General features: G+C 44.6%; 2 protein-coding genes across 2 annotated transcripts in view; both read right to left on the minus strand.

Moving 5' to 3' along the window:
- On the minus strand, positions 8,393-15,784 carry CAPSL (calcyphosine like). The gene is given in 5 exon segments (XM_021076986.1): positions 8,393-8,729; positions 11,980-12,189; positions 12,463-12,640; positions 15,649-15,739; positions 15,742-15,784. Coding segments are annotated over 5 exon segments (624 nt in total). The 3' UTR covers positions 8,393-8,627.
- UGT3A2 (UDP glycosyltransferase family 3 member A2) overlaps positions 15,668-15,793 on the minus strand; it is a 45,466-nt gene continuing 45,340 nt past the window's right edge. Inside the window, 1 exon segment of the mRNA XM_021077096.1 lies at positions 15,668-15,784. The gene's annotated coding sequence lies outside the window, so the exon portion shown is untranslated.

Raw genomic sequence — 15,793 nt, forward strand, 5'->3', positions numbered from 1 at the left:
GCAAAAGTCATAATCTCCAGGATTTTCTCATCATTAAAATGAAATAGGCATCGGTGTCGATAGAAGCACTAACACCAGCATAATAGTTCAAAAAGTCTTCCTTCGAAACCTAAGGAGGATAAAAGGCAAGGGGAAATGAAGGAAACGGTGTCAAAATACAGGCCTCAGAGTAGAACCGTTTACATGCTCCCTGAACTCTTTTCCATTGAGTCTGATTTGCCACTGACCGTCAAGCAGAGTCAGGCAAGGTGGGTGGCCTGCCTTTCCCCCTGAGGTGGCTTTCTGAGATGAGGTCTTTGCAAGAACTACCAAAGACCTGCCTGCCTGCTGACCAACTGCAGTTCTCCCGAGGCTATCATTTCTTGCGTTAAGATAAAAATCTTTAGAGCAGTGCTATCCAATACAGCAGTCCACTAGCCACATGTGGGTTTTTTTAATTTAAACGTATTAAAATTAAATATAGTGAAAAGTTCAGTTCCGCAGTTACAGGTGGCTAGTGGCTGGTACCTCAGAGGACACAATATAGGACATTTCACTGCCACAGCTACCACAGAAAGTTCTACTGGACAGGGTGGCTCTAGAGAGGATTTCCTAGGATCGTCCCTGTGCTTCGTATTAATACTTCAGGGTAGAGAAGTTTACAGCCTAAATGAATAGATTAAAAGCTCTTTAGTGGGAGTTGAGACCCAATACATAGATTGGGCTAAAACTAGAGAGTGATGTGCTTGGGCTGTGGGATGGAAACCCTGTGAAATCAGATTGTTATGATCATTATACAACTACAGATGTGATAAATTCATTTGAGTAATAAAAAAAAAAATAAAACTAGAGAGTGGGGCATCACTTGGGATCCTTGAGCACCAGGAGTTCAACAGCAGGAAGCAGGGGACCAGCCACATGGGAGGTGCCTCAAGCAACCTCTCCCAGCTCCTCAATTTGGCCAGGATATGTGCTACTAATTCATGGCTGGCCCTGTGCTTCCTAAAACAGGCGATAGAGTTAAGGGCAAAGACACAAAGAACAGTAATCAGTCCCGAGGTTCCGTCTCTCTCCCCTCCTTCTTAATCTCCTCTGTTCCTTTACCAACCAGCCCCAATATTATTCCTCTTGGAAGCAACCCTCAGAGACTAGGCCTTCTGGGAATGTGCTTGGCTGGTTAGGCGGGCATTGTCCAACCCTGCAGGAAAAGAAGTAATAACATCCAACTCTCATTCTCTGCTGTCAAAATAATCATTTTATGGGTAATATATGTTTGGGCCTTTTAAAAGCATAAGAGAGTATGATCTGAACAGGGCCTTATCATTTTCAAAGACATTTTACCACTTGTAACTGAAACATCACATAAATGAAATTTTTTAAAGGAAAAAAAGTGCCGTCAGGGAGGTAAACTTTTAAAGAAGCATGATAAGTAACATGGTAAAGAAGAAGAAATATATCTGGGAGACACTTTAAAACGGAAATAGGAGTTCCTGTCGTGGCTCAGTGGTTAACAAATCTGACTAGAAACCATGACGTTGTGGGTTCGATGCCTGGCCTCGCTCAGTGGGTTAATGATCCGGCATTGCTGTGAGCTGTGGTGTAGATCACATATTCGGCTCAGATCTGGTGTTGCTGTGGCTGTGGTGTAGACCAGCAGCTGCAGCTCCGATTGGACCCCTAGCGTGGGAACCTCCATATGCCACGGGTGCAGCCCTAGAAGAGACAAAAAGACCAAAAAAATTAAAAATAAAAAAATAAAATGGAAATAGAGGAATTCACACTGTGGCACAATGGGATTGGAGGCATCTTGGGAGCCCTGGGACACAGGTTCGATCCCCAGTCCCGCACAGTGGGTTAAAGATCCAGCATTGTCTCAGCTGTGGCTTGGGTTGCAGTTGCAGCTTGGATCTGATCCCTGGCCTGAGACCTCCATATGCCATGGGGTGGCCAAAAAAGAAAAAAAAAGAAAGAAAGAAGAAAATGGAAATAGAAAAGCTAGATGAACTCTTTTATTACAAGAGTAGCTGATATTTCAGGCACTGAAATTGCAGAAATTCTATTACATGAGAATCATGTTAATGACGAGGCATGGGCTGAAAATGTGACAAAATGACAAGGTCAACATTATAAATTAAACCATGTGTAACTTTGCAAGCCAAAACCTTCTCAACCCCTGGAGTTCCCATCATGGCTCAGCAGAAATGAATCTGACTAGTATCCATGAGGACGCAGGTTCGATCCCTGGCCTCGCTCAGTGGATTAAGGATCCGGTATTGCCATGAGCTGTGGCGTAGGTCACAGACACAGCTCAGATCCAGCATTGCTGTGGCTGTTGTGTAGGCCAGCAACTACAACTCCAATTCAACCCCTAGCTTGGGAACATCCATCTGCTGCAGGTGCAGCCCTAAACAAACGAACAAACAAAAAACCCTGGTTCCTAGAAATGATATACTAACTATCACCATTAAAGACAAGTTCTTCTTTTCAATACATACCTAGCTTACCACTAGGAGCATGTACAGATTTTTAAGCAAACTATTTAAATTTTTATATCATAGCTATCTGGGAAAACTGCTTCATAAAACATTGTTTTGAGCATAACTTGTATTCAATGTCTTTAAAAATTTTATTGAAAGGATTTCTATATAGAAACAGCTCACCACCTGAAAGATCGCTTGTTTTCCATTTAGGCAAATAAAGTATTATTAACTAAATATTGGCCTGGGATTGTTTTATCAGGTATGTAGGAACTTTTTTCAATTAGCATACTAATCACATTCGTATGCAAATAAATATCTCCAAGCATCTGTCAAACATATACGAAAATAGGCGGATATAGCCTTTCTAACCTTCCTTATGTTACTGACCTGTTTGACTGTCCCATGCTTTTTCGTGAGATGAAACATAAATTACCACTCAAACCCTATCTAAATGAGCTCAATACCTGGAGCCTGGATTAATGGCACCTTACTTTGCAGCTTCAAAGATAAACTTAAGTAAATGGATGTTGAATGATATTGGCAAATGAGATTTGAGGCATGACTAAGTATGAAATTTGTGGAACGATATTTTATTTCCCAGTTTCCTTGGAGACTAAAGGAATAATCTTGATGTCCTGAAGAAACTCCTGACATTTGATAATACCCTGTACTTAAGCAGCACTTTATCCCATCAAGGTGGAAGCACTCCGGGGCTCACTCTAACCCTGGGAGGCACAGGCCACTCAGTACCTGTAATTTTCTCTCCGTTGCAGGTCCGAGACCTGTTCTAAGGCTCCTTCAGAGCACTGATCATCTTCAGTTCAGCATGTGGCCTGAGCCGTTTCTAGGAGACCAGCACCTCAGACCTTTCAAGTTTAAGGTGAAGATGTTCCCAGAATCAGTACCAGGCCCTGAGTGCCAAGTGTTAAGATAAGCAAAAAAAATTAGCACCCAAGTCCTTGATGACAAGATTACCGAGCTCAGATCTTGCTTGAAATGTCAGGTGCTTGAGCCTGAAATTTACGAGTCACCAGGTCCCCAGTAAATCTATTACGAGGTCTAGAGCAGGATGAAATAGGAGATGAAGGGTGGTTCTGTGGGCAGCTGGGTGCGACCCTTCCCACATCTGAACCGCGTCCCATGGGTCCACTGTTGGGAGAAAGAGGGGGAGCCGGAAATCCACAGTACTGACAAGACCTCTGGGGACACAGAAATTGCATCCACCGCAATTCAAATGTCTCTTAGGACATTGCCGATACTCCGAGCCCTAATAAATGAATAGACTGTGTTTATGAAGGAGGGGGAGAAGAATCCAGAGCAAAAGAAAATAGGCTATCACATTCTGAGGACTTCTCCTCCAGAAGCCACCGACCTTGCTGGTGGCGGCGAGGTGCAACCTCAGCCACTGGTTGGTTGCTCCTATTTTCAGGTGGACCACTCTATTGATGAGGGAAAATACTGGCTTTGGAGAAGCAGGTGTGAGAATGAAACAAGAAAGTCGTGCTATTCTCAGAGAGGAAGAGCTGTTTCACCACAACCTCTCACCACACCAACTGAGGTGGCAAAAAGAACTCTGCTCACACGGCGCTCTTCACAAACCCCGAAAGTCATTTGTTTATGTTTCTTTCAACAGAGTTTCACCTGTCATCCGCTTATAAACCCATCATTTTAGGGGATTCATTTAGTGGGGTTTTTTTATTACAACTACTTAGCCATCTCCATCAATCGCCATCAAGGTTTACGTAGTTTTCATATAAAGAAACTGGAAGAGTAAAACCATGCTTAGAAATGTGGCTTTCAAAGGATAGACAACGTGAAAATAACATGATACGACAACCTGTCAGACCCTCGGCATATTTGCATTTCCTTGAATCACAAGCACTTCTAAAATGTAGAGCTTTGCTGCCTCTTTCAACAAGCTCTTCATTTAAAAGAACAGCCTCTAATTTCCAGGAAAGCAAGTTTGCTGACTAACCTGAAAAACTGGAAGTTGTGAAGTTTTGTTTTTTTTTTTTTTCCTATGCCCAAAAGAGATAAGTGTAAATCCAAAAAGGTATACTCCTCAGAAGCTGTTAGGAGAATTTCATGAAGAATAGAATGGCACCCACACACCATCTGAGAGAATATATTTGGTTCATTTAACCTCCACTTGATTAAACATCAGCAGACGACACTGCATCTGGAGGGAGCCTGATGAGGGTTGAATTATCACCTGCTTGTACCCTCGTGGCTCAGTGAGGCCAGCCACACTGGCCAAGAGAAGCCAAGCCCAGTGATGTGCCTCCAAGAATAGAGGGACATTTTCCTTGATGGCCTTATACTCATCAAATTTACTACACAGTTCCACAACCCCCCACCATGTGAGGGGCCCCAGCTAGATGACACTCAGAGAGGGGACTTTAGGAGCCATGCTTCCTTCCTCTCTGATCTCTTCAAGACTATGGGCAGTTAGGTTGGTCTGAAAGCCAGCAGGTTTTTTTGCATTTATTCTAGCATGTTGCTTATCCCCAGAATAGGGGGATAGCCTAGAACAGAACATAGAGCATGGCAGTGGCTTGATACATATTTTTTGACGGGCTGTATTCTCACCCTAAAACCATGAAGTTTGCAAAGCCAACCTGCAGCCTACTTGGAAGGGGCTCAGCTCCGCCTTAAAAGCTGCAATTGCCGTAGGAAATGTGACTCCATGCTTGCCACCAAAGCACAGAGAACCATACATTGTCCTCTGAAGGCCATCTGGGCCTGGGAAGAAATCCTATTAAGGTTTCAGTGATTGTGAAAATAAGCCCTGCTGGCCAGCTGGAAGAATTCTGCCTTGGTCTACAATTCAACTCATGCATCTTGGATTTCTCATTTACCCTCCAACTGGAATTCAGGGAGGGGGTGCACCAGTTCATGACAGTGGCTGGGTCAGGGTCTCCTCGGCTCTTTCCCTTTGGAGGAGTTAGAAACCCAGATTTAGTGCTGATACTGGTGGTTTGTTCTGACCAATCCTGATTCTCAGAATTATTACATATGTTGTTCCTGTTTTATGAAAAGCTGCCAATTGCCTCCTTCTCTTTGGCTTGTTTGTGTGATTTCCTCTCTGGGGCCCAGGCTCAGCATATGAAGTGCTCCTAAGCATTGTTTTGGAGACTTTGTGTTTTATCTTATGACCCAAGTGGTCAGTCTATCTTTTTTAAAATTTCTTTAATTGCAAAAGGAGTAATTTTTAAACGGACAAGTTAAGTTAAAAGGAAATATACACAGGAAAAGATTAGCAAAGGATTTTTTGATGCCCCTTTTCTCTTCCTCCCACTGCTACCAGAAGGAAGAGAATTAAAGAATGAATGACTCCTGGCTCAGCCAGAAATCAAAGTGAAGACTGACAACAGGAGTGGGGTGATCTCTGACTGACAGGTTATTAGATCCTACTGATGGAGGGTAAGGGGGCCGTGGTGGAACCCTCTCTGCAGCCCAGAACCTAACCTGCTGGGAGGGAGGTGACTGAATGTGACCAACTATACTGTGAGGCACAGCTTATCTGAAATCTGATAGCTGTGCCTTGTGCCCCAATTAGACAGGAAGCAAAGTCCTACTTAGGAGAGTGAAGCTGATCACTGCAACCCAGTCCTTCTTCAGAATCACATGCTTATTCTACAGCCCCAATTCAGCAGAGGCATGAGTCATTCCTGGAAGCAAAGACCCAAATTATCTAGAGCAGTACGCTTGAAACCCACCCTGCCCAGGGAACCGGGGGTCTCTTCCTCATCACAATCTAAAGGTGCAGGCTACAGAAAACATGGATTTCTTTCCCCCCCTGTACATTTCATTAATTCCTCTGGCTTTCTACATCATTTCTACATACTTCTTCATAAAACTTGGCATCTTTGGGACTGCCACCCTCTGCGTAAGCCTAGATAATCAATTCGATGGAAAACCAGACTTATGCAATTAATTTGCTCCCACAGCTGGTGATAACGGGGTCCTCTCATGCTCAGAAAAAGGTCCGTTTTCCAGCCTGTCGCCAGGGTAACTGAGAGTTTATCTTCTCAACAAGAAACAAAGCAGGTGTCCTCTTTAGTGACTGCTATAAGTCTCATCTGGAAGCCTCTACTTCCCCAGTATTTATTTATTTATTTATTTATTTTGGCCTTTTTGTCTTTTTAGGGCCGCACCTGTGGCATATGGAGGTTCCCAGGCTAGGGGTCCAATCGGAGCTTTAGCCTCCAGCCTACGCCACAGCCACAGCAACGCAGGATCTGAGCCACGTCTGCAACCTACACCACAGCTCACGATAACACCGGATCCTTAACCTACTGAGCAGGGCCAGGGAGCGAACCAGAGGCCTCATGGATGCCAGTCGGGTTCGCTCACCGCTGAGCCACGATGGGAATTCTTACTTCCACAATGTTTAAATCAATGTAGGTCCTGATCTCAAGTTCCAAATCTGCGAAGTAAAAAGGAAACAAGTGATTTCCTCAGCTTACACCCTCAAATATGAGGGCCTTAGACTTGTCCCTCCGGGCTGTTTCCTCTCGGCCAACGCCAGTTTTGTTCTTGAGTAGCCACCCCCGGCTCTCTCTTTGAGTCGGCTCTCCAAAGCTGGAGTTTCATTCCTGACCCAGGCCTTCCCAGCATCCAGCATGACTGGGTCACCACACTGGACAACAGAAATTGACACAACATTGTAAATCAATTCTACTCTACTAAACAAATCAATAAAATAAAAATTTTAAAATGTAAACAAATGAATTGGCACAAAACATGGCAAGTGGATTCTGACCCTAAATCCAGAGCCACTTTAATACGTAAGGTCTTAAAGGGGACCATTACCCCCGCCTGTGTCCCCCAAACCAGGGGAGGAGTGCAGCCAGGGACAGAAGTGACCAGAGGTAGGACTGCCCCTGAGTAACAAGGTCCCTGCCTCCAGCCCCACAGCCAGAGGGCCCGTCACCGTGTTTCTATCTCTGGCCCAGAAGAGCTGGCATTTCAATATCTACTTTCCAGCTGCAGGAGCTGCCTTTGCTTAGACGTCTTTCCTTGGAAGATTCCCACGTATCGACAATATGAAGCCAAAGCTTAGCCCTGGGAGGAGAAGCCTCTGAGCCATGAGGTGTCCAGATGGAAACTCTGCTTCGGAGCGTGCCTGTGATCCTAGTCGGTGTCACACGCCACCACCTTGCGCCGGTGGGAACCTCGGCAGGGTGGGCCAACGGCAAGGAGGGGAGAGCTGGTCATTCCCCAGACCACTGATACGATCTGCCCACTCACAAGGCGACATGTCCCACATAGATTCTGAGAGCCCGGCCCAGCCTCAGTTTAACCACAGGAACTCTTGCTCTACTGCTCAAGGAAATGGTCTCCAGCCTCACACGAGCCTTTAAAATGACCCAAATATGTCATTTTAAACCTATTCACCAAATTGAGGCTTCCCAAAACCACAGTCAGAGAAACTCAAGATTCAGTTATATAAATAGAGGCTAGGCGTTCCTGCTGTAGCTCGGTGGGTTAAGAACCTGACAATAATGTCCATGAGGATCCCTGGCCTGGTTCAGTGGGTGAAGGACCCAGCCCTGCTGTGAGCTGTGGCGTAGGTTGAAGATGCAGCTCGGATCCGGTGTTGCTGTGGCTGTGGCAGAGGCTGGCAGCTGTAGCTCTGATTCAGCCCCTAGCCTGGGAACCTCCATGTGCCATGCGCATGGCTCTTAAAACAAAAAGAAATAGAAGCCAATGTGGAGGCTCCTTCTGGTCCCCACATCAGGACTGAGGCACAGAAAGATTTACAGTTGGTCACAAAAATAAAGTCTTCCACCTAGAAATGGACCATCTCATAGGTGGTGGAGAGACACGCTGGGGACATGGGTGGGATTATAAAACTCAGATGTTATCAATAGCCCAGGAAGAAATCTAATGTTAACTAGACACCTGAACACACCAGCCTGGCACTAGGAGATTTTTGGATCTTATTTTAATTAACCCCCATTTTAGAGCTAAGGAAGAAGCCTCAGAGAAGTCACAGTTAAATACTTGATGCCTCTGTTTCTGCCAGAGAAGATGCAGTGTGTGTGGACATGGAAGAAACACTGGGATGAACATGAACTCAAGTAAGATCCTGGGTTTGAGCTGATGTTTAATCATTTGGAGCCACGTGGCAGCACTCAAGGTCCTGATCCCCGAGCCACACATTTAGAGCTTCCAGGCGGTTCTCATCATGACGATGAAATACACATCGGTGTCGATGGACGCGCTCACCCCAGCATAGTAGTTCATAAACTCCTCGGGGGTCACCTGCAGCGGAACAGTTAGAAACAGAAAACCAAACTTTGCTTCTCGCCATTTAGATGGAGGCCCATCTCCAGGACCTATAAAAGGGAAATTTCGGTCAAGGAGGCTTTTGAGTGACACTGCTGAGAACCGGATCTAGAACAAGAGAAAAAGTGGGGTTGAGCGTCGCCAAAGGGAAGAGAGGAAGAAAGTCCTGAAATTTTCCAAACCAACCTAAAACAGAAAATGAGATGTAGGCCGAGTCTGCCTTTACGAGCAGAAGCCCATCTGCTCAGGTAAGGGAGCCTGAAACTCAGACGATGAAATGAGGGTTCTTTAACTGCAGTTCATGCCGTCTTTCGGGGACACATCAGCAACACCACCTCAGGTCCTTGTGTCAAGACAAGAGATGTTTCACCTTTGAGAAGACAGAGCTCAGTCCTGAGGGTCAGGAAATAGATTTCTTGTTAAACACTCCCCGGCTTCATGCTTTTTTTAAAGAAACACATTACTCACTCTGGGCACACACAGAGAGTTACAAAGATAACCCCTTGCTCCAAGCCCCCCTAACCCCATCTGGCTTCTCTCTCCTCCTCTGTCTGCTTCTTTGGGAACATCCACTAATGTGTTCATCTACACTAGGATTTTATTTTCCTTTCCATTTAGAAAGAAGAAAAAAAACATTTATCAATTTATTTTCTAATAGGTGGAGGGGGTAGGTAGATGCTAATTCAACCACGTTGGCTGACACCATTAGTTGGTTCAGGGACACAATTGTCCTCTGGTTTAATCTCTGTGATGAGTCAATTTAACTCAAAGTATAGACCTGCTTACATGGAAGGATGCAGACACCATAATGATGGCTGCTTTGGAAACTTCCTGAGTTTCCAGTTAGCCCTCAAATTGACTGAAAACAGCATAAAAAGTGAAGTCCATAAATAATTCAAAATCCCTTTCTAGTCCACGACGGCAAACTCCTCCCCTACCGAATCTTTGGAAACATAGCCATCTCTTCCAAGAATTGTTGGTCGACCCACTTGCCCTTTGTGCTGAAATGACAAGGGAACAGAGAAAAAAGTCACAGGTGTCATAGTTCTTTCTGTGTACCAAACTCTTCCCCCTGTTTCTCCACCCCCACAAACAGTAAAAAGCAGTAGGAAGAAAGGCACTGGATGGACAGAGCTACTAATTGAACTGTGCATATCAGTGTCTGGAAGTAAATAAATAAATAATATATGCACATAGCTTTTGTTAAAATTAGTACACCCTCAATGTCTTCCTCTCTTGAATGTCTTTATTTCTGCCCTCCTTTGCGTTCCCCAGTTATCCAGCCTTAAACTCCGTCTGGAGTTCTTTATATCAACAGTTCCTTGTGCATATACAAATCAACATGGAAAAGTCTGAATTGCATGTCACTCTTCTGTAATGTTTTCATTATGCCTTTTATATGGAGTATCCCTGTAAAGCCCTTAGCACCATGTCCAGGAGATAGTAAGTGCTCACTAAATATTACTTGGCTCCATAATTATGCTAAATGTGCAGAATGTATTTAGCAATTAAATCAGGTACTTCTGCATCTTTTTAGAGGCAAGGACCTCACATACAGATGTAAGAGTCATCTGGGACATTTATTGAAACTATAAATCTTTGGGTTTCATTCCCCCCTAAAAAAGTCTGATTCTGCCTTTCTTCAGCGGAGCCAACAACCTACATTTATGACTCCATTCCCCAGCCGATTAGCACACACAGAGCTGGGGACTTATACAAGGTCTACGAAAGTCAGGTGACATCAAATGCTGCAACTGCTAAAAAGAAAAAAAAAAAAACACTTTTATGAGTATTTGAGAACTTAATGTGGCATGTTAAGATAAATGTCAAAAGAGACAGGGTGGGAACTTGAAATCAGCTGAATCACAACAACTGGCTACTTTGACTTGGGTTAGAGAAAAGGGCAGCTGAGGTTTCCCCTGGCAACGAGGAGGAACCACCTGCAGAAGGGAGGTATGTACACCCTGGGATCCCATATGAGCTGGGCTAATTTGGGGAAATGGCCGTTGACTATTTTTCCACTGCCATCTCAGACATCAAAGGCCAGCCACATAGGAAGAAAAACCTACAGTTCTGTTGTTTCTGTCCCTTCACATTTGGCAGCCCTACAGAATCTGGGCTCCTTTTTTATCTATCTCTGCAATCACTTCAGACTAAAGTGGAGGGTATTTCTCTGTCCCTGGCAGGAAAACGTCAGCAGAAAGGACATAAAGATCTCCTTTCTACCCCCTTCTCTCCACACTCATAAGATTCACCATGAAGTTTCACAGAAAAAAATTGGGGGAAATTCCCTGCTGAATGGGAGATCTTCTTTCCTCTTCCTATCGCCACCATCTCTTCTTCCCGCCCACTGTCCCACGAATCCTTCCAGTGTGGCAAAGGCATCAGGGGTAACCCTCCCCAGGTTGCTGCTGCATCAGCCACGCAGGGAATTCCTTTCCCCATCACCATACCCTTCAGGACACCTCAGAGCAGAACTGGTCCTGGGTTAAAAAATCCCACATATGGCTGTTGATAAAAGCAGATGACATTTCCATCTCAGCCAAGATATAGGTATGGGGATACAGTTCCCCACTCTACCAAGTGATGCATTTGTAACTTGAAGACAAGTTACAAATGGAGAAGGTGGTTGTTTTTGTTCTTAAGTTCATGGTCCTTTGGAGATGCAAGCTTATCTCAAAGCCCACCAAAGATTAAACCCAAGTAAACCTGGCCTTCCCTGCACTGAATGTTCCCCTGAAATGGCATTTCCACATAGCAAAGTGTGATGACCAATGATACTCCTGAGGACGTGTAAAAAAGGCACATCAGCATCCTGAAATGGCTTGTGGATCATGAACCCCCAGACTGCACTATGGTCTCATTTTGAAATTAAATATGTGTTATTATCATCGAGGTCATTGGACTTAGGCTAGTCATGTATGGTAAACATGGCGATCATGAAATAGCATGTTTAATCAAAATACGGCAGTCTTCAGGTGACGGGTATTTAGTGGTCTGTGACTCCCCTCCCTATACATGTGCACAAACACACACACACACACACACACACACACACCCATTTTACTACTTTTGTTCTTAGCTTTCTAGATAGTCACCAAGGAAACATTTTCCTTTTATTTATGAGATACAGTAGAGGTATGTTTTAGGGCTTAGAGCCTATTTCCCATTTATGATCACAAATTGGACAGAAGAAATTTCATTTAGATTAAGCTCTTTTACTCACCACTCCATCTTTGTCATAGGGTGAGTCAAAGTTATCCAGAAATTTCCGGAATACTTGCTCTTCTGTCCAATCTCCATTTTGGTACTTTGGGTGATGTTTTGCATTGTACACCTCACGAAGGTCTTCGATTGTTATCACACCATCTCCAGTCTTGTCTAACTTTCTAAATGCTTGCATAATTACCTCTTTTCTGGCTCTGGACATTGGAGGCTAGATAAATAGAAAAAAACACAGACACACACACAGATGAGCTTTTCTTGTGTCTTCCATGATGAAATATCTTATTCCTCTCAACGGTGTGCAGTTGTTTGAGTGCCATTAAATGATGTGTGATCTGACTGCTCCAAAAAATCCCTACACCTCAATCTCCTGCCCATCTCCTCCACAGGGTGCTCACAGCTTCTGAAATAAAGCCTCAGCATAGCCAACCTAAACCTGGTGAAAGCCAAGCTCAGTAGACACAATGGTTCATGGACCACTTACTCTTAATGTGAGAAGAAATTCGTTGAAGTCTATTGTTCCACTTCCATCTTTATCAAACCTCCGGAAAAGCTCTTCTGCCTCTTCCTTTTCCATGACCACAGCATAATCATTTAACCCTTTCACAAATTCTTTGAAATCAAGGGTTCGGTTGTTATTGTCATCCATAATTCGAAACACTCTGAAGATAATGCACACACAAAAAAATAGAATAAAAAGGACACAGAGAACAAGATGTAAACATCAAGATTTAAAACGCAGGCCACTCCCAGGGTTTTTTGTAGTAAAATAGAAAAGTCTTAGATTCTTATCCCCCAGATTGAAGAGCCTCTTCCCAGTTTCTTGGAAAAGAAACTTAATCACTGAAAACTTACTGTGTGATTCTAATTATATGACACTTTGAAAAAGGCAAAACTAGGGAGTTCCCAACCTGGTTTGTTCCCAGCAGTAACAAACCTGACTAGTATTCATGAGGACGTGGGTTTGATCCCTGGCCTCATTCAGTGGTTTAAGGATCCGGTGTTGCCATGAGCTGTGGTGTAGGTCACAGACTTGGCTTGGATCTGGTGTGGCTGTGGCATAGGCCAGCAGCTACAGCCCTAATTTGACTCTTAGCCTGAGAACTTCCATATGCCGCAGGGCAGCCCTAAAAATCAAAAAAAAAAAAAAAATTGAAAAAGGCAAAGCTATAAAGACGGTTAAAAGATGGGAGTTCCCATTGTGGCTCAGTGGTTAACAAATCTGACTAGGAACCATAAGGTTGTGGGTTCGACCCCTGGCCTCACTCAGTGGGTTAAGGATCCGGCGTTGCCGTGAGCTGTGGTGTAGGTCGCAGACCAGCTCGGATCCCGATTTGCTGTGGCTCTGGTGTAGGCCGGTGGCTACAGCTCCGATTAGACCCCTAGCCTGGGAACCTCCATATGCCACAGGAGTGGTCCTAGAAAAGGCAGAAAGACAAAACAAAACAAACAAAACAAAACAAAACAAAAAGATGGTTAAAAGATGACAAAAAGGGGAGAGAGACTAGGTGAACACAGAGGATTTTTTAATGGCAGTGAAACTATTTTCTCTGTTACTATAGTGGGGGATCCATGACAGTAGGGATTTGCTAAAGCCCACAAACCCTCCCAGGACCAAGAGTAACCCTTATAGAGTGCGCATTAAAGAAAAATTTATTTAGGGGGTCAGAGGATCCTGCAGACTATGACAGGAGACTCTAACTGTATTATGAAAGTTTGACACTCTCCCTAAAGGGGGATGGGAGGGTGAAGATGCTGACTTCATAACTCTGGAAAGGAGTAGAGTCTATAAGAGTAAAGAGGAAAAGAACTGCACATAAGCACTGCACTCTAGCTAATAAAGATAGTTCCCATGGAGACGTGAGTTAAGAATTCTCATTTGCCATATTGGCATACAGGAACTGAACAATTAAGTGACTCGATGGTGGATGGTGGGAGGCAGGCTTTCTTCCCACTGTAGGAATGGGGATTTCTAGATAAGCCAAATGATCTGATCCATGTGGCAGGGGCAATGGTTTGAGTAGGCGACTTCAGTATACACTCATGTTTATCTTAACACAAGTATAGATGAATACATATAAAGTGTACATGCACACACACATATATATAAACATACACACATATATTTCCTTGTTCTATCAGCTAAGAGGACCTGGAAGTAACACCCCAGTAAGAACCAGCACATCTAGAGACTAGATCTTGGTTTCTAACACATTTCTCCAAAAAAAGGAGCTGAGCTTCTTGGAGAAATGGCTGATTCTAGAATTGGGGCAGGAAATACATAAGATGAGCTGGGAGTATCTTATACCAGAAAGTAAGGGGGGGGAAACCCTACATTGATGGAGATAATCCAAGGGGACAAAAAGTCCAACTGAAAAGAGCTCCCAAGACCAAAATAGGAACAATTTGGGCAATAAAATAGCGCTGGGTTATAACCCAAAGTATAAAATAAGTATCCATGAGTTAATATTGGTATAAGTAAATGACTAAGTAAATAGCTAAATGTGGGAGAGGAGACAAATTTCTTCTGCAGAAGAATTCCAAAGAAATGATGCTTATTCTCTGTCCTAAAAGGTGAAAGGATCCTCCCTATGCCCTAGGTAGGGCTCTGCATAGGAAATTCCCTTAAAGAGTCCAATATAAAAACTCAGAGAAGTGAGCAACTATCAGAGAAGCTAGACAGACTATCTCACCCAGGTGATCAAGGTCAACACGGACGGCGATCATTCATGTTGATAGTTTGCGTGCATCCTTGATTGATGTGATGAAAATGACACTTTACTTCAGTGTCCCCAAAGAAACATAACCCCAGTATAATCATAGAAAGGGGTGGAAAGGGAAGCCAACACTTGAATTGAGGAGAAATTTAGGGGAGAGACAGATCGGTAAAGGAGAGGAGGCAGAGGGCACATTCAAGCAGAATACCAAGGATGGGCCGTGTCTGTTCATGATAGACTGGTTAACAGCGGAAGGGCTGGTAGGGGTAGGGGGTAGAGAAGGCGTAGGTGGCAGGAGAGATTCAAGTGAACGGGCTAGGGGGCCAACAAGAGGGTGGTGTTCAGGAAGCATTTGCACCAAGGACAAGGATGTGGACCCAGGATGAAAGAGATGGAAGATGAGGTGGTACAGTATGGAAGGGAAGTAAGCTGGTCCTCCGATTGGACGGTGACAGCCTGGCCACCAGGAATATGCCCATATCCTGGGCTCCTGGTAGAGCTGGGCTTAGTCTGAGATGTGGGGGACTATAGAAAGTGACATTCCAGGAGTTCCCTTTGTGGCTCGGCAGAAACAAACCCAACTAGTATCCATAAGGATGAGGGTTCCATCCCTGACCTCGCTCAGTGGGTTAAGGATCCAGCATGGCCATGAGCTGTGGTGTAGGTCGCAGACACGGCTCAGATCCTGCATTGCTGTGGCTGTGGCTATGGCCAGCATCTGCAGCTCTGATTTGACCCCTAGCCTTGGAACTTCCACATGCTGCAGGTGCAGTCCTAAAAAAACAACAACAAAAAAACAACAACAACAAAAAAATCACACAGGACCTCGAGATCAATGCCTCCAAACTGCATTGTACAAGCAAGGAGCTGAGCCCCTGGAAGGAAGTGACGTGCTCCAGGTCACCTGGCCATGCCCTGCCTTTGTCCTCTGTCTCCCACAGGCCGGGTCCTACCTGCCAAGTCCTTTGATGCCCGCAGAGCCCCTGGCCAGGCACTGCAGGCGGAGTCTCTCGATGGGGTCGGTGGCTGTGGTGAGCTTCTTTTGGCCTGGATTGACATCTCCCGGTCGTGGCGCGCCGTCCCTGCCATCTGAGAGGG

Source organism: Sus scrofa, chromosome 16 (assembly GCF_000003025.6).
Source record: "Sus scrofa isolate TJ Tabasco breed Duroc chromosome 16, Sscrofa11.1, whole genome shotgun sequence".
In the NCBI taxonomy this organism is placed as follows: domain Eukaryota; kingdom Metazoa; phylum Chordata; class Mammalia; order Artiodactyla; family Suidae; genus Sus; species Sus scrofa.